This window comes from Acipenser ruthenus, chromosome 4, assembly GCF_902713425.1.
Source record: "Acipenser ruthenus chromosome 4, fAciRut3.2 maternal haplotype, whole genome shotgun sequence".
Lineage (NCBI taxonomy): Eukaryota > Metazoa > Chordata > Actinopteri > Acipenseriformes > Acipenseridae > Acipenser > Acipenser ruthenus.
The window spans coordinates 35,784,236-35,804,327 of record NC_081192.1 but is presented as its reverse complement, the minus strand read 5'-3'; the positions used below and the strand labels follow the sequence as shown (position 1 = coordinate 35,804,327).

Sequence of the window (20,092 nt, the reverse complement as noted above, 5' to 3'; positions counted from 1 at the left end):
GTCAAAGTTCAACCACACGAATACAACATACTCACTGTATCAATCAAATGTAGGAGGATTAACACAGTCGTTTCAATACCTATAAAAATGCTTACTGTTGTTCAGAATCAATTTGGAGAGCAAAGCCGTTCATTCAGCTGCAAACCTCTATCCTATGACAAGTCTGCAAAGTCTTTGCTTGGTACAGTATTATTTGACAGCAGGACACATGCAACTTTGTTTGCAGTTTCCTTAACTAGCATTATCTTCAACGATGTCCACAGTGAGACGGGTAATAAAATCAGCTTCTCAGCGATTGTATGGAGCTTTTTGCTTTTGAAATACAGAAAGATGCTAAATAACTTTATTCTTTTTTCATCTGAAAATTGAGCAGAAGTTTTCTTACCTTTACCACCACAAGGCAAGCCATAGCAGCAAGATTTTTTTTTTTTTTTTAAATGATATTTCTGATAGGCTTCCTCATAACATGACATACGGTATTTGTGGCTACACCCATTGCATAAGGGGAGTGGGGGATTGTTAAAAAGATTCACAGATTCAAAAAATGTATATTGTCCATTAGATTGTTGCACAAATATGTAGTACTATGTGAAGAAAAAGTCCCTGGTGTTTTGTCTCCCTTCCCCACAGGAGCTCCAGAGCCAATGTGACGCTCAGTAAAATCACCAAAAAACAAAAAACGGTAACTTCGCACAGCCTGGATGTGAATGGTGCTCCTCTGACTGACTGTATGACTCACCTGGCACATGAACGACATGGTTGTGAGCCACTCGGGAACCCCCCTGTATAAGCATTTGTTGAGCAAAAACAATGAAATCATATCAATTGTGCTCAGTAAAATACAAGCTGATTATTGAACTCTTTAATGTAGAACTACCGTAACAATTATAACTTGAACAATGTACAAACCAACTGTAAAGTAAGAAACAACAGATCTGCAGAGGTAGAGAATTTCTCATTGGTAACAGTCAGTGGATGGTTGCTAAATAATAAAGGTTTATTTTAAAAGTTGATAAGTACAGACTGAAAATAAATAACATAACAAAAAAATGAAATACTATTTCCTATTTATCTTAACTACAATAAAATCCACAGTACTGCTGATAAACAAACATCAGGATTTCAAAAATCCAAAAAGGGAGCGGGTGGCCCCTTTCTGTTAAGGAGGCTGTGTGGTCCAGTGGTTTAAAAAAAGGGCTTGTAACCAGGAGGTCCCCGGTTCAAATCCCACCTCAGCCACTGACTCATTTGTGACCCTAAGCAAGTCACTTAACCTCCTTGTGCTCCGTCTTTCGGGTGAGACGTAGTTGTAAGTGACTCTGCAGCTGATGCATAGTTCACACTCCCTAGTCTCTGTAAGTCACCTTGGATAAAGGCGTCTGCTAAATAAACCAATATTAGACTTTTATCTTTTTATTTTGTTCCCACTATAGTTTCATCAATCAAATAGCAGTTTTTTTTGTGATGTTCTATATTAAATTACAGACTGATGGCTTTCACAAGTGGCTTGATTCCAGGAAGTTCTAAAAACGTTATGGCCAGCACCATAGAGTGATCTTTTATTGATTGCTACAATGTTCTGGTTTACACTGGTACTAAAAATGATCAGCTTTGTGTGAACCCCGTACCTGGCTCTTGGATGTACTGTACTAAAGGAGAAATGGTTTTGAAGAGCCATTTCTTGTGTTATGATCAGTTTAAAGCAAATGCTGAATTTCTGCTGCTATCACATATTTGCCAAAAACCTATTTTTAGTGAATCAGCAATTCAAGAACAGTGGTGAATAGTTGGTTCTCTCAGTAGACGAAAGTAAAAGATGAATCCATAGCACACCTAGACCAATCTACCAGCATTTTAAATGTTTTAACTGACTGACCAAAAACATTTTTAAAATACATAATAATGGAATAAAAGTTGAATCCTAACCCCTAAATTATATTTAAAAAGTTTGCAATCTGAATTGTGGGTAGGCATTTTTCATTAAAAAAGAATACAGACCTGCCCGTCCCAAAAAAGCAAAAAAAGTATATCCTAATGCAACTGGGTTACAAATGAATTCATTTTGATAACAGATTTTCATTAAAAAGTAACAGTTCAAATCACATTACCATTGCCACTGTTGTTACCATCTAGTAAGAACACTTCAAGTAAATCAAGCAGAGAAACTAGAGGAAACCTAAATGATTTTTTTTTTAATCAGCATTAGTACAATAGCAAAATCACATTATAGTACTTGTTATGTCATATAAATCTTTGTGTTACAAGCCAATTACCATTTTTTTTTTGGTTTTATATATATATATATATATATATATATATATATATATATATATATATATATATGCATGCTAGGAGTTTCTAGTTTTGCTTCTGTCTTTACAAAATGTTAGAGTAAATAATAATAAAAAAAACTTCTAGCAACACTTACAAAAATCTTCATTTTCGCACAAACTCTCAAGGCAACGGTAACTTTCACTAAAGAAATAAACTCATTATCGCATGTGCAAAATTTTGAAACTGTAAAGATATTAGTCGGTTACACTCAGTATAGTGTCACAATAAAAGAAGACAATAAATGTACTAAAACTAGCTTTCTAATTGCATATATAGAATGGCTTCTTGTCCTAATGTGTCATAAACTCATAAAGCTTTTATTGCAGAAGAGGTATATGATTTTTTTTATTAAAGAACCAAGTGAATGTTAAGGAAACTGAAAAAAATGGTTGATCTTTAAGTCAACACACTTTAATGATGTGAGCAGTCTGTTGAGGGCATCCTGAACATTTTCTTGGTATCTGCCCATTGCTAGACTTTTGAACCTGTTCCTCACACACTTAATAGCGATGTTGCTGTGTTTATGGTTCCTGTAGTGCGGTACACCCTTCATATTATTGAACATTTTAGTAATTATCCTTTATTTGTTAAAGTGGTACCACCATACAGTCTTTGTGAATGGAGGATTTGGAATCTAGCCGTGTAATATGCAAGTCCTGAGGATAGAACAGAAATGTCCTTCTGTTGTGTTCTACAGACATTCCAAAACACTTTACCCAACATCTTGCATTTTGATTTGCTGTTTTAAATGTTCTTTTTTGACGCAGCATCTAAGGGTTAAAACATCTTGTGGAGCGCAGTGAGTTCTAATAAGCGTGTTGCTCAAGCACTGTAGAAGTTCTTGATAGGGTTCCCCAACCCAATGGTTTTCAAGTTTGTTTAGATTCAAAGTAAGCAGTGGCCATTGTTTCACAGTTGTTCATGTAAACTTGTGATCCGCAGCAGCCTGTAAATAGTTGCCTTTTTAGTACAGTAAGTATAATTTGTAACATGCACCTCTGTATGGAATTTATAACCTATAAACAAAAACAGTAACGTAGCCGCTTTGCATCTAGCAAAACACAACAGAAAATCATAAAAGAATACTGTGCTCTATTTCACAGTGTCCATTATATTTATACTGAATATACACACACATATACTGTATATGCTGTACACCCATTATCAAACCAAATCTCATATCAAATCTTCAATCTAACAAAATGTGTTGCATCAATAAAGTCCTTTTCAATATCTTCATAAGTTCAGTGTAGACATATTGCTTTTCCTACCCTTCTTTTTCTTTAAATTAATATCCTTAATCCAGGACAGTTGTTTCTGACAGTTTGTGATCTTTTAGGACATCTTCCATCTGTTCGTCCAAAGGTTGGTTAAGATCAATAATTCCGGGTTGTCTAAATCTCTTGTCTGGGTACTGAGTGTTGTCAAAAGGTACGTGGTGCACACACTGTACATGGGTTTTTAGGTTCCCCTTCTGAGAGGCGCTGTAAGGGCAATATCTGCACTGGAATGGTCTCTCCCCTGCAGCAGACAAGAAATAATATAACAAGGAGACAGAATCATATGTGTTATTTCAAAGATCTACCTTAGAAATGCTGTTATTGGTAATTCAGTTTAAACTATATTTGTGTTCAGTTCATTACAGAGAAACCTGAATGAACAGGTCACCGAAGGGACTTCATATTAATGTGGCTGCTTTTTAAAGGTGTCTCTTTCATTCACTTGTATTGAAAGAAGAAAATCATCTGGGGGTTTACTGGCTGGAAATAGCAGGTGAATGTTTAATTCACATGACGTTAATACAGGTTTTATTGCAACTATCTTCATCATACACATAAGAAAAACAAGGAGACTGCTACAGTCATGGCTGTTGATATGCATTTAATAATTGACTGGTATTTGGACATCAAGTTTTTGGTCTACTGAAGTAGACCAAACATTATTGCCAATTTCTGTATTTCCTAAATCGGTAAATATAAAATCCAATCCCAGTATTAATATGTTTCATTACCTGCTAGATAATTGATAAAACAATAGTTAGGTGTCCAAACCCAGTGGCCATTAATGTCCACTGCAGGTTCCTTAGAGCAAGAATTTGCTTGCTCTGAGGAATCTGATCTGAACTTATTAATGTCAGATTATTCCATATATTATATTTGACCGAATAAATACAGTGGAAATACATTACTTTTGTTTGGTTAAAGTTATGTTTTTAGTTATTGTTTTAAGCACTGCATAACTTGGACACAAACAGTTTTTGACTGTAGCATTTCTCCTTTCCATATACTTTTTAACATGATAGTAATCTAAGACTGCTTCTGAATGTTTCCATATATGACTTAGACAATCTCAGATTTCCAAAGAATTTACTGCACCAATACTTTCATAGGGGAAAGTGAAGCATTGAAACTGCTGAAATCAGAGACATTTGTCTTTAGATGACAAAAAGTTAAACATTCTATTCTGATCATAAAATATGAGACCCATCTTAACTCAAAGTTGAGTTGCCTGTATTGAATCAATTTAAAACACATTTATTTTTGCAAAATTACATAATCCCCAAAAGCCACATACAACACTCCTAGAGGAGACATGCATTTCAAGACAGTCTCTATCAAGCAGAAGTGGGTGACCTGAGAGATTACTGTATATAGAAATACATTTATTACTTCTATTTTAGTGCTAGTTAATTTCAACATGACTATTATATGCAGTACATATTGCTTTTATTACATTGACCTACACAATTTCTTAATTGATTACATAAATAAAAGACCTGGGTGAAACAAATGAGGTTGCCATATAATTGTACGCAATTATTATTTTGAGTAATGAAATCCGAAAAGCCTTCCAACCAAAAAAAAAAACAAAAAAAAATCATTTGAAAATATCTCTTGAAAAAACAAAGATAACAACAATAAATCATGGTAATCTGAAACAGACTATAATGTAGTTGTGCTAACAATAACCATATACAAAAGCACCTTTGGATAAATAGATTATTATACTGGGTGTAAGGGGTTTTTTTTGTGCCTAATATATAGGCATAGTCATTCAACAAAACCTAAAATATCACTGTTATTATCTCTGTAAAGCAGCGAGATCTAAATCATATTTTGACCTTTGCTGTTCCTAAACTTATTATTGTAACCATATTAAAGTTTACTGCATGTTGGTAAGAATATCAATGGTAAGATTCATACTATACTGGACTTATAAATTTGCCTGTGTTCTTTTTCACGTACTGAGCTAAATGTTACATGACTATACTTGAAGAGGAAGCTGATTTTTTAAATAGCTGTAAATTTTCATAAAGAAAAGGTGAAACAGCAAGGTAGAGTGAATTTTGCAAAGTACACCACCACACAGAGCACAGAGAAACTGGAGGCTGAAAGTTGTTTCACATACATTTAAAACAGAATAACAGCAATACTCATCACAAAAAATAACCTTTGGTAATTACTGTTATTTTCCAATTGTCAAAGAATGGAAAATGTATATGATTTAAATTATATATATATATATATATATATATATATATATATATATATATATATATATATATATATAATATCTGTTTACTAGCTTTAATAACTACATGATTTGTAACTATGTTATACCTAGTGGAACTTAATTGAATTTTTTTTTTTTTTTTTACTGCCAAGGGTCATCATAAAATGCATGTTCAAATTCACCTTGATATAGTGTTCACATTTCTCTGACATGCTATGAGAGCATTTGTTCCTATCTACAATGTTTTTTTGTTTCAAGATTACAGTAGTTGATGACTGTACAGATTCCAAATCAATCAACCAGGTGTGTGGAGTATTACCAAATGAATTAACTATTTAGGCAATTAAGGTAAATTGAAAATGGTGTTTCTTTCTTTTTTTAATAGATGAGTATATCTGTAAGAAAACCTTCTTCCCAACATATACATGAAACCAAAGACCCAGTTAATGATAAAACATACTTGTTTTGGGGCATCTGCAGAGGTGGTGTGAACTTCAGTACCTCGGAGTCCATTAGACTCAAATACCACTGTGGGAACAAGGGGGCTCGTTAAAATCTAAGACTTCAGTTAGCGAACATTATTTGAGACCATTACAGATTACCATCACCAGAAAAAGTAGCCTGTGGACTGAAATTTCCAACTTAATATGACACTTACAGTTAGAGTATGCTAATGGAAGCCTGGGGCCCCTGCCCTTTTTAATTTGGACATTTATGCTGAAGAAGGCAATCACTGACAACATGAATTATAACTGTATGTGTAAAGGGGGGCCCACTTCTTGCATTACTTACCATTTGGCCTCTGTCACATTGCATCAAACTGGCTTATGCATGCATCATTCACACTTTCAATACAGAACTTACTTATCTCACTGTCTCGTATCATGCTAGTATGCCTTCTTGATGTAAGTTAGTTAGACGAGCGCAAGGAATGAACACCAATGGTGAATACGACATACGTGCTAGGATTAAATCCATCACAGGTTTATATCCTTGAGAAAACAGTAAGTCTTATAAATAATATAAGACTATATAATTTTTGTGATGGTAATATAAAGATTGGCTCAAGTTCAAAAAGCCTGTGCAAAGGGTGACATATGTTGAAATTGACATCTGATTTTCAAAGTGCTGGTGGTAATGCAGTTCATTAACATGCACAATTACATCTCCCTTTCTGACATCTGATTAATAATGTATACCATTTTCACAGGTCAGTATCACTAGCAAATATGATGTTTGCTATAAAACTGCATTCCAAGGACAGAGGTTATCTCACAGAACACAGGTACAGAATATACACAAGAGATGTCCTTTAAATTTTTTTCAAAAGGACAATTAGACAACAATAATAGGATTATTTGATTTCACTAAAGTAGCACTTTTATAGCTGTGCTAATTAGCTTCTCGGACAATCCACCACAAAGGTACAGGAGGTTATTTGTAAAGAAGAAAAAATAAAAATACAAATAAAGGTAAAGATGGCAAAAATAAACATAATAAACAAATAAAAAAACAGTTTCTAAATGTTGGTTAACAAAGCAACAATGGTCATTTTTAAAAGGTTTAAAACTGAATTTATATTTTTTTGCCTCTATGATTTGGTTTTTAAAAAAGCAGGATACTTTGTGTTTAATTTCGTGTTTCCGATGGTTAAAAAGCTCTACCTGTGTGGGATCTCATGTGGGTCCGGAGGTGGCTAGTCTGACTGAAGCTTTTCCCGCATTCTGTGCAGACATAGTCTCCTTGTCGTACTTGTGACCTCAGCATCCCTGTGGTTTATGGAAAAAAAGTTAAAGAAGACAACATTATGCCAGGGAAAAAAAAATATCATTAGTATGTCTAATGTGTCATTATGTGAGGCTACCTTCAGGCCCTGGATGACAACTGTCAGCCTTCATCACTGCAGTCGCTGACAGGCCAGACACACACAGGACTGCGAGAATGCATAAATTAGAGTGAATTAAAAGATTCGCCCCGTGATGTGCCCGCTCCAGGACTGGCATGTCAGGTGTGCGCATTTCAGAGCAGCTGGATCCACTTCCCAGCCATCACCCAGCTTTGTCAAGTGGTACATCAGGCAAATCAAAGTGACGCCAGCGTGGCAGAGACAAGCCGCACAGATAATGGGAAGTGAGTGGAACCAGAGCTTGACTGTCCCCCCTGGGCAGGGATATCTTGCAGAGATATGCAGAGTGAGTGGAGCCATCATGGGCTGATCAAACCTGCCTTCTACCTGCCTGCTGGTGCTGCTTTGACCTCGGACCTCGAAGGCACGGACTAAAGACATCTATGAATGAAAGTGTCACCGGACGTACACCGAGGCGCCCTTCTGCTGGCCTTGGTAAACATGTTTTCTGAGCCATTAGCATTCATGGAAAACTACTAAAACATCCTCATTTCCAAAAGGTCACTTTATTGTATCTGACTCAAAGGGCTACAAAGGGAAGTGATGATATCTTTCCTGACATGTGACAGAGATTTCATCTGTCTACATTACATTCCTTTTTTTTTTCAAGGTAGCAGCGATACACACTTAGTATTTGACCTTAGGAAACAACTATATTAAAAAAAGAAAGAAAAAAAAGAGAACATACTGAAAATACAGATTTTATAATAGCCATTTTCCAAAACAGCTGGTGGCTTAATTTGATTTTTAATTTTTTTTTTAACTTTACATATTTGTGTTGTAAGGCTATTGAAACTACAGTAAGCATCCTGTCTGCCCCTGACACAGGGTCTGGCTTAAGGCAAAAATGATTTGAAGTAATTTCAAATGCAGATATGTTTGCACAGTTCACAGTATAAGATAACAAACAAAACCATTCATTACTTTAATGCATGGTAACAATATTTGATGACAGATTTACCCATCTTACCAGTACTTGTATTCCAAAATGTACATAATTAAATAATTTAGGTTTAATATTTTTTTATTTTTTTATTTTATATAAATCAGAGCTAGAAGTCAACTTTTTAAGGCAGCAGTGAGGATCTGCTACCTCCATGGAAAGTAGGTCGCAAAATGGTCTTATTCGGTAGCGGTTTATTCAACTAATAATTATATGTAAAAATTCAAAAAATAAACACCTACCTACTGTTTTAAATAGACCGAATCTCCCAAATCACATAGTAGGCCTATATTTAAATCAGAAAGTTTATTGAATCCACCTTGTGCTCAACTAAGTAAAGGAACTAATGCAATTCCTTGTCGAAATGTATTTAGTTTTATCCTTAAGTTCTACAAGAATGCAACCATATCTGTCATCTAAGCATTTGATATGCCATCAGTACGGTTAACCAGAGGCATGTTTACGCAGAAGCAAATGGCTATGTCTGTGCCGGCACTGATGCAGTATCACTTTTAGTGTAAATGGGAAATGCCGGTAAAAAGCAGTCACACTTTATGCCGGAACTTAACCACCTTTCGAGGTGGTTCAGAGTCAACTCTGTGCCGGAACTTAAACGGCTTTTCTTCAGTGTAAACTGCAATGCCGCATTTTTTTTTTCAAGTAAACGCAATTTCCTGTTCCGCCACGTGTTGACTGAAGAAATAAATCCAACAAAATGGCAAGTGATCGAGGCAGTAATTGGTCCGAAAAAGAAGTGAGGGAGCTTTTGACCATCAGAGCAGGAGAAGAGATAAATGAGCAACCTGATGGAACTATGCGAGATGCTAATGTGTACTCCACAATAGTAGAAAAATTAATGACACAGGGTTGTTGTGCGTAATAAAAAGCAAGTGATGGCTAAATTAAAATCATTGAACCGAGCACCCAAAGGATGGTTTCATTATGATTTATGTGACAATAGTCTATTGTGATATTCAGAAAGTATAGTGAAAAATATCACGCATACCACGTCGGGTACCAAAGGCATCATTGTTTTGATCACGGTATTGAACACTAGCAAATTATGTTAAAGTGAGAATATCTGCCTTCTGTGTAAATGGGGGTAAGCCAGCAAATTGCATACTCTGACCTGGCAATATTGTTGTGTGTAAATGCTGTGTGGCGTCAGGTTATGTTTCATCTGTGCAAATGAAGTGGTACGAAATTATCCTCTTGACTGAGATTTCGATAACTAACAAATCACACACACCTACAAAGACAGCGATTTAAAAAGTGCCACATTACCGTTGAATCATGCACTGTATGAATTTATAAATTCTAAGGTTACAACCACAACCAAGCTGTTTTGAAAATGAAAGCTAATTCCAGCACGGTACCGCTACATTAAAAAAATTCATGCAACATGATATACTAACTAGTTTGTTCACTGGATTTTTAAATGCTGTACAATTTTGAAAAAATGAACTAAGAAGTAATAAGGGATATCGACCAAAAAAAAAAAACACCACTCTGGGTTCATTTTATTAAACACGGACATTAGTTAGCTATGTGTGCAATGTTGTCAACATTTTTTATAAAAGTAATAATTTTTTATCTACCTATTATGTGCTCATTTTTAGCGTGGGTGAAACCAGGGTTAACATAACAAAACCGGAGCCGAAATTCTCCATGACAGATTTTATACACTAAATAAACATAATATCCTGTTAGGTCATTGTCTTTTATCTTATAAAATCGTAACATTTTTAACAGTATTTAAATTTTTGGCTTATAAAATAAACTTCATACCTTTAAACTGTATCCACGTTGTTCTGGTACTGTAGGTATTTGTACTCCACTGTCCAAACAATACGATTTGCATTGTGGGCCTTGCTCGTATCTACATGGGGCAGTACAAACCTCAGTCCTCTATCGGGAAGCTCTATTAGCAATGGTTTCCCGCCTTATAAAAGATACTAATAATGTACGTATTTAAAAATACTCAGGTTCGGTCATATACTGCAGCGTAAGGTATCAGAAAAATGCTACTGCATAAAAAAAAAAAACAACTAGCAAATATATGTTACCGTCGAGCCTTGTATAAAATATATATGTTTTCCATTTTAGAAGACCTTAGTTTCACTCTATATACAGTTTGGCTTATCATTAAAAACAACATTTGCCTAAAAACAAATAGAACATAGATTAAGTTGCCGTACATAACACTGAAGTTAAAAGGACCAACAATGCTGCAGATCCCACTCTGGAGTAAAAAAGCATTTTAGAAATTAGGGCAAAATACTGTACATGAGGCGCAATTCCAATTCTTCAAAGTGGAGTTGTAATTAAGTTAATACTGTTAATAACATCTGCCAGTAGGTGTTATACATGTTATAACTTATATACACCAACAGGGGGCAACATTCCGTAGCGTGTTCTAATGTATTTTACTCCCCTCAAAAGTGTCTCAGCAGCTAAATAAAAAAAGAAGTTTGGATTAAGGCTTTCTTATGGACCCACTTCTCAATCATCATGGGGTTACGTATTTGTTATGTGAGGAGTCATTTTATGTAATTACTTAAAATGAGTAATTACACAAGGGCAGCAGTGTAGAGCAGTGGTTAGGGCTCTGGACTCTTGACCGGAGGGTCATGGGTTCAATCCCAGCTGGGGGACACTGCTGCTGTACCCTTGAGCAAGGTACTTTACCTAGATTGCTCCAGTAATAACCCAACTGTATAAATGGGTAATTGTACGTAAAAATAATGTGATATCTTGTAAGAATTGTAAGTCGCCCTGGATAAGGGTGTCTGCTAAGAAATAAATAATAATAATACTTAATAGTACAAGGGCATATAAAATGATCAACATGTTGGAATTTTCCTATTTGAACTTTAAGAGTTATCATTGTACCCTTAACTTACTTAAGAGTAATTTTAAGTGTGAAAATGCTAAAAACAACGGTATCACAATAGTGCTTGCACATTATATCTGTGTTTAAGCATTGTTGTACAAGAGTACAATTCAAAGAAACAGTCTAGTATGCACTTTTGTCAACAAAACTAAGAATATTGTTTAGTTTGAGTCTAATATTAAGCATGACCTACATGACAGCACAGCACAGTAGTTTGTAGTACGGTATGTCAAAGTTAACATCTAGGAACTTCCTGATTTACAAAGGATTGTTTTTGAAAATATATATCATAACATCTCAACTCTTGACTCTACTGGACTATATGTCACCCAGTTGTACCAGTACTTGCATCAGCTTGTAATTGCACTGAACTGCTCCATACCTTGCCGTATTCTACTACTGCTCTGAATTATAACTACTTCCTGTATCTTGTATTTGACTTTACTCTTATAGGTATCCGTATTCACGTTTTTTGTAATTGTTCTTGTTTGAAATCGTTCTCACCCACTTAGCATACTTACTACATGTTCTTAATGGACTTTACTCGTATAAGTAAATATTTTTACTGTAAGTTAACTGCTCTTAGTCAAACTCGCTCTTAAATGTAATTACTTACTGTATTCTTTGTTTTGCTCTGATTTTACTGTACCTTATAACTGCTCTTATCTGTAATGTGATATTTTATAATGTGATATTTTGTAATGTGATACTTTGTACTGTGATATTTTGTAACAATTGTAAGTCACCCTGGATAAGGGCATCTGCTAATAAATAAATAACAATAATAATACTGTACCTGGAGCCTGCCTTTAACAATACATTAAACAACTGTCAGAACTACTCCTGGGACACATTTCTGTACAGATATTCTGCTGGAATAATGATGCATGAAATCTACTTTATATTGTACTAAAGATATAGGCAGCTTGAAAATGTGTTTAGATAATAAGGGATTAGGATAAGGACGCTTTTGATAATCAAGTGGCAGCTGCAGATAAATAAAGCAAATCTATACAACATTTTTCTTATAGGTTTTAAAGGTTAATTCTATGCATTATTATTATTATTATTATTATTATTATTATTATTATTATTATTATTATTATTTATTTCTTAGCAGACACCCTTATCCAGGGCGATTTAGTCGTAAACAAATACATTTCAAGAATCACAGTACAAGTAATAATACAATTAAGAGCAAGATAAATACAATGACTTTGGTTCTAGAAAGTACAAGTATGACAAAATACGATTCAATAATGGAGCAGATAACAGTGTCAGTGATAGTTAAATCAGGATATAATTAAATAAAAAATACTACAGATTAAATAACACTTGACAGATTACAGTAATCTAAAGTACAGGATTAAATGCAGTAAAATAGGGGGCAGATAACAGCAAGTAAAGCGCATTTAAGTAAGAGTGTTAAGTGTCCAGGGTAGGTAGCTCTGGAGGGACAGGACGGTAGCTCTGGAGGGAGGTGGGGTCGAGGGTAGTTTGAGGAGGGGAGTGATAGAGGCTTGTTTGAAGGCAGAGGGAAAGAGACCAGAAAGGAGAGAGGTGTTGAGAAGGGAGGAGATGAAGGGAAGTAGAGCAGGAGCAGCAGCTTGAAAGAGGTGAGTGGGGAGGGGGTCCAGAGCACACGTGGTGGGTTTGATAAATGTTATTGTTGCAGAACAGGAATACAGGTTTGTCTGTGTTCGCTATTACAACAGAATATTAAAGCAATATTAAAGGAATACTTGGTTGATTCGTTTTCTGTTCTGCAGGTTTGTTTTCTCTACTGTGTAGCTCTTTTATTCTACAACTTTAAGCCGTTTTCCAAGGATTTCAAATTAATACAACAAAAAAGTGGAGAACCCTTGATTTTTATGGCTAAATGTGCATTAAAGTGTAAAAAATAAAAGACAAACAGCAGAGAAAACAATATTACATCCACAAATACAGAGAACTCTGTAATGTGGTACATAATGTCAAGTATAAATTTAATGTGCAAGTACACTGGGGAAAGTGTAATGCTGTAATGTAAAACACTACATTCAATAACAATGGCTTTTAAAGCTGGCTATAACTGGCATTAGTTTTGACAAGATTTTAATTACACCACACATGCTACAGGAAACAATGCATGTGTTATGTAACTTCGGGCTTCCCATATTTAATATGAATAAACCCTATGGGAAATATAAGGGTTTTCTGAAGTAGTCAGTTAATGTTGTCATACAGTAAATACAGTATAAACTTAGAGGTGATTACAGTAAATATACAAACAAGTCATACAGCATAATCAGTGTTCTGCATTTTCGTTTTTTTATCTTTAAAATTTTCCGGGAATTTTTCGTAGTTTATTTTACATATATTAAAATAATGATAACATTGGTACAAAATACGTTTTAATTGAAACATCGGTAAAAATCGGGGGGAAAAATCTCAGTATACACACTTTACATGTGGAATATGATGCGTAGCAGTTCTGGTTTCTGATTAATAATGTCCCTGTCATGTATGATAAAGCAGAATCTGTGCAAGTCGAAGCCACATTTTCCCAAGTTAGCTGGTACTTTGCGAATGTTTGGGCAATCGCAGTGCTGACAAATAGTATCTACAGAAGGTATGAACATGACATCAGCACAAAACAAGCCAGGTTTATTCACCTTGAAATCATAAAAAAAAGAAAACTGACGACTAAAGCATCACCATTTTCTGTCAAATGTTTACGATTAAGATTGTCTGCGTTAGGCAGTGTTTTACTAAAGACAATACTGTCGCATGAAGTCACAAATACATACCACTCTGCAATAAACAGTGGCTGTCCAGCAAAGCACAGCGCACTGATAAACTCATTCACACAGTCATTCAGCACTTTCTTTTTATTAAAGAACTGTAAAAGCAGGATAAATGGATTGCTTGTCTCTCAGTTCACTTTCTTATTTTAGTTTAATCTGTTGCTTATTTTTCAGTATGTTCTTATATAGTCAGCGCGAACATGTATAAATCAGTAAAAACTAACATCCAGTTTAAAAAACAAAATCCTGTAATTTTTCTGTAAAATTCGGAATAAACCGGAAACGCCGAACGCTCATCATAATGTACAGTGAAAAGGTCACTATTTACCAACAACAGCAGCAATGTAACCTAACTAATAAAGTCAATTAATACAGCTGTGTACCAAGCTTTATAACTCAGTGTAAAGTCTCTATACAACAACAATTTAGTCACATAGCCTCTATATGACAGCCATAGTAGGTCAAAATCTCAATTTTATGGTGGGTCATTCCATGCCAACTCAACCAGTGCTGTTGCCCGTCCGTCTCAGATTTTCCTAGAAAAATTCACCTGGGGGTTTTCAGACACGCCGAGTATAGAAATGAAAGCCATTTTTTTTTTCCCCTTTGACCTGTGACCTTGCAAAGGTCACCCTAAAGTGAGAAAGGGACCTTGACCAGAAAAATCACCCTGGGTGCAATTTAGACGCTACCATCATGTGTAGCACCTTGTTCTACTCGTATTGAACAGGGCTTTTCAGAACAAAACACTAACAGCACCCTACTCACTTCTGGCAAATTGCCAGACAAGGGGTAACTGACAAGTTTTATTTGAACTTCAGCCTAACCCTTTACCCTGTAGGGGATGTGGGTCCTAAAATGTAAGTATTGCTGTAAGAACCTTATGAACCAGTCTTCCAAATTCTGTGAACATTTTTTGGTTTCAAGTCCCACCACTAGTCATTAAACCCCCTTGAAATTTGAATTTTTGCTATTTGTACCAAGTTTAGACCGTAATAACTTCTGTGGGGGGACTCCAAAAAATCACCCAAACATATGTTTGGATAGATGTTAATGAGATCTACAAGCATCAAGTATGTTGGTATCTGGGGATTTGGGATTTCTGGCAGATTTTTTAAGTTGTATTTGTCATGCATTCAAGCATTGCTTATGGCCACTTTGGTGAGGTTAAAGTACCACATAGTTCTATCCAAACTGGCTATTTCTTCAATTGTGCATTCTCTGAGGATTGATCTAGAGGAAAAAGTAACAATGTGGGCTTCCAATGGCACTAACTTGGAGCTGAGAGGTTATGAACTTGCATATGGGACTGACCCTGGTGCAACATGTTTAGCATACAGGGTCTGACCACGATCTAACTGAGATGAGCACAGATGATGTATTCTGATGGTGACTAAGATTAATTTTCCTGAACTCTGAGGTTCTATAAAATAATTTCTAATCTTCTGTCTCATGGGGAATGATCTTCAAATGCTCAAATGCAAATTCACAGAATGCTTTATTTAGGCTTTCATGATTTACTTATCCCTTTAATGCCTCCAGTGTTAATTTAATGCTTGGCCTCCACAACCACAAAGCTGGATTTATTTATCCTTTCCCATCTCCTCCTGCTTATCTGTCAGGCATACACATATATTACTAATCTATAAAGATATCAATAGTTCATTAACCTACCTACACCTCCAGGCAGTCATCCATCTCTCCAGGCGGCTATCCCTTGCATCACGCATACAGCATTTTTAAAAGGTATGAAAAAAGATGTGCTTTCCCTCTTACCTGTCTGATCTAGCATGGGGTTGTTGGAGCCCCAGCGGTGGTAGAGGGTAGTTAAGTCCTGTGTGTTGCAGGTCTTTAAGAAGCTTAAGATATCCAAGTGTGTCTCGGGTCCCTCTGGCAGAGGCTCCTGTTTTAAGTGTACTTGTAGGGAAGGGGGCCACCCTGTGGAACCAGAGCTGTGTGAGCTGCTGTTCACCCTCCCTCCCATGCTGTTCCTTCCTACTGAGCGAGGATCATTGATAGATTCCCTCTGAGCATGCGCTGGGGGAGTTTCCTGCCTGCCTTTCACTGGTGAGTGATAGGAAAGGGGTTGCGAGGAGTTTGCTTTGACCTTGTGCTCAGAGAGGCCGTGCTTGGCAGAAAAGCCTAAATCTTCCCGAGAAAACAAGCATTTGTCCGGTCTGTCTCCGAATGTCGCCAGTGGCCGCTGCGAAGCCATAAAGTTTTTTTCAATGGTTCCAGCTGGTGCTACTTTGAGATTCATTTCCATTTTGGGCCTCCCGTGCGACTGCTCTGTTAGTACTCCATGCTGCCCCTTGTGGTAGTTAAGTTTGGGTTGCTTTGTGTTATGTAGGCCTGAGTCTGTGGGAGCTGCTCTAGCTGCTGTGTCCCTTGCCTGGGAAGTACTGGGTAAATTGGAGCTGTAAGTGGTGGCGTTTGACTTCGGTGCTTGCAAGCTGCTCTGTGGTGGTGCCTGGGTGCGGGCGCTTCTGGTGACTGGAAGAGGCTGGCAGTCTTTGCCTTCCAATACTAAGGGAGGCCCTGTGCTGCTCCTTCGGCTTGAGAAACCTAAATCTTTTTTAGGTCCTTTAAATCCGTTTCTCTGAACCCACTTGGGCGCAGCTGCGTTGCAGCTAACCTTATGTGCAATTCTTTCGTGCATCCACAGAACCTCAGGGTAATGGGTTGTGTGAGAACAGTACGGGCACTGGTGCCTTATCAAAGCATTCTCTGTGGGTGAGGTAGGTAAATCCTTCATCACAAAGTCACTTTTGTTTGACTTAGATGTTAGATCTAAGGGGATGGTGTCAATTGCCAATTTGTCCCGTGCATCATTTTCTTGTAATACCCTTTCTTTCTCACTGTCTGACAACATACCTTTAGTCTGTGTTTCTGCTGATATACTAAGGTTGACAATGCTGCTGGATACGGCCTGTTCCATACTGGGAGATATTGTATTTTCAAGGCGTTTAAAAGAATCTGTGAGTTTTAAGTTCTGTTGCATTATAGCTGTTTGTAGTTCCAGATAACTTCGGTATTCTCCACTCTTTACTATGTTCCCCTTGACATTGTTCCTTGGTATGGAGTCGCCACTATGTGTTTGTAATTCAGCCAAGGACATATGGTTGGCATCTCTGGACTTACAGGCAACATCCTGGTCTCCCGTGTGATGGTCTTTCATGTGTGACATCAACAAGAAGGAACTGGTAGTTGCATAATCACAGTTGCTGCACATATTTGGCTTTTCATCTGTAAGAAAGACGTAAATAGATATTTACTTATTAAAGAATATCTAATCAACTCTTTCCCATTTAGAATTTACACAAAAAAAAAATACATTTTCTCAGAAATAAGTTACACTAGAACCCATTTTACTTATGTAAAGGACAGTTTACGCCCACCAGTGGAACATTTTGTGGGACACTGTTGGATAACAGTGGGTAGTTTGTAGATACTTTATGTATATGTAAACTGCAAAATTGCAGAAGTCAATTATGAGACTTTAACTTAGCAACTTGCTAGCCGCTGATCTACACTTTCTATACGATATTTGCTTTTTGTTTTTAAACTAGATTAAATCACTTAACCTATATAACCTGCTTGTCTGTGTATACTATAAAAGGTCAAACACATTGTCAGTCTTGGTATGTACACTAAAGATTGCTTTTACAAAGTAACTACATCTAGCAATGTTTATTGATTATAATAATTCCCAATAGTGGAATTATATGGTGTTTTTTTTCAAAAACAGTTTGTAGGTTATAACTAAGGAAGTTATGTTATTAATGACCAAGTTATTAAAGTTTACTGTGGTATCTATGGTAAATAATATGAAATCATTGATAAAGCATGTAAAAAAAATCATGGTAAACTATGGTAAACTTGAGAAAAAGACACAAACAAACATTAAATGACATTTTAAAATATGGATAGGTATTTCTTCATAATAATACAAATGTTTGTCTAAAAAGCGAACGCATTTAAAAGATAAAACCTGGTTAAATGAACATATAAAATATTTAATAATATAAAAACAACAGTTGAATATATTTAGAAAAAAACAAAAAAAAACTAGGCCTAGATCTTTTAAAGCTAACAAGTATTTTCAAGAGTAAGTTCAATCTTCATCAACACTACAGTATTTTTCCACTAGGTGGCTCTATATTCACAAATAAACTACAGATGCCTAAAACTGCCATTGAGGAGCACTGCAGGAAAGCTTATCATGCAGATTTTGTGGTGAACCAGGGCCTCAGAAAAGTATTTCTATGGTGATTTATTTCTTAAACCACATTATCATTTACATTCTACAGATATGTGTAGTTGTTTTGCAGCCTGGTTTAATAGATGGGGAAAAACTCAATTTTCAATAAAAGTGAGGAGACAGCCATCTGGTTTTCATTTGGACAGATAATGTGGGCAAATTTTGAACAAAGGCAGAAATATATTCAAAATCTAGATACATTTACTGACCAGTATACATCATTATCATTTCAGAATCTGAATGAAAGTTTTTTACATTGCATTTTCTTTTTTTTTTTTTTATCTCCATATATTAATAAATATCTTCTAGAACTGATACAAATTAGTTCAAAGTGAAGCTCACAGCAACCCCACCACACCAAGTCATAATTTACATGAAAATGCATCTTACCTAATTAATTTTGTTTTTCCAAATAACTCTAAATATTTGGTATATTCTACATACAATACCGGCTTAGTACACAATGGTAAACAAAGCTTATTTTTCCTGTTAATCATTTACTACTGTGGCTACTAATAATAAAACCTTCTCTTTCTCTCTTGTTATATGGTTAAATGTATAAACTCACTATGAACAACAAATCCATTAATCAGAACTGAAAAACAGAGCTCTTCAATCTAAGCTTGCTTTCTGTGAATCTTTAACCTTTTGTTTATAAAATAGGTATTTTTGTGAGTGTTATTTGACATGGCTTTTAACAGCAGGCCTGCGGTATTAAACTATGGCAGTTCTACTGCGTGAAACAGGTGTTCAAGACACCGACATAAAGTTCACCCTTACACCCAATTGTCTACGTAAATAAAAGCAAACTGCTGTGTAAATCCAGATGCATGTAAATATTTTAAACCCGTGAATTTAATGTGTTCGGATTACTTTTTTATTTTATTTTTTAAACAAAATAATTGTCTATGACTAAATGTTTGATATGAGACAAATGCTTTTTGAAAAATGAGTGGTTTCCTGAGACAGGAAATTTCGAAACATGATTTACATGTTATACTTGAAACAACAAGAGGTTTCTATTTCTGGCACTTCTACCGTAGATCTGTGTAAATGTTGGTTTAATTGTTTTACTGTAACAAATAAACTGCATCATAAAAGAAAAGACAAACTAGCTGAGTAAAACACAAATAAACAAGTATGCTATTATACTGCTCTATATCCCCTGTCATAGCTGTAAATACAAAATGTGAGCCATTAGTATCCTCCTGTCTCTCCAGGATACTCTAAAGAATTCTATGGTTCTCTATGGATATGTAAAAATGCATGTCTGTAAGTGTAAGTATAGACAGACAGTCCTGATGCTCTCCTAACTTGTGTAAAAAGTGTGCTAACCAGGTTTCATCATACTTTCATCACACTGTTCATAGTTTATATGATTAGCCATTCATTTTTCAAAGATATGGTGCAAATGTTTCATAGCCCACCTCTTTTTTAGGGAGCTGGTTACTAGGCA

The 20,092-nt window shown here is 35.7% G+C and overlaps 1 protein-coding gene across 4 annotated transcripts in view; it reads right to left on the bottom strand.

Moving 5' to 3' along the window:
• Positions 1-662: 662 nt before the first annotated feature.
• The window catches only part of LOC117399400 (zinc finger protein 516-like), a 64,246-nt gene continuing 44,816 nt past the window's right edge, over positions 663-20,092 (bottom strand). For 3 of the 4 annotated variants that reach the window (XM_033998517.3, XM_033998518.3, XM_033998516.3), the window contains exons 3-5: positions 16,152-17,621; positions 7,512-7,616; positions 663-3,855 (exon numbers count right to left, since the gene is read on the bottom strand). In XM_033998517.3, the coding sequence (XP_033854408.3) occupies positions 3,632-3,855; positions 7,512-7,616; positions 16,152-17,621 (1,799 nt within the window). In that variant the 3' untranslated portion in view covers positions 663-3,631. Of the gene's footprint in view, positions 3,856-6,307; positions 6,376-7,511; positions 7,617-16,151; positions 17,622-20,092 lie in introns of all 4 variants that reach the window. The other variant, XM_059022319.1, reaches the window with a different exon arrangement.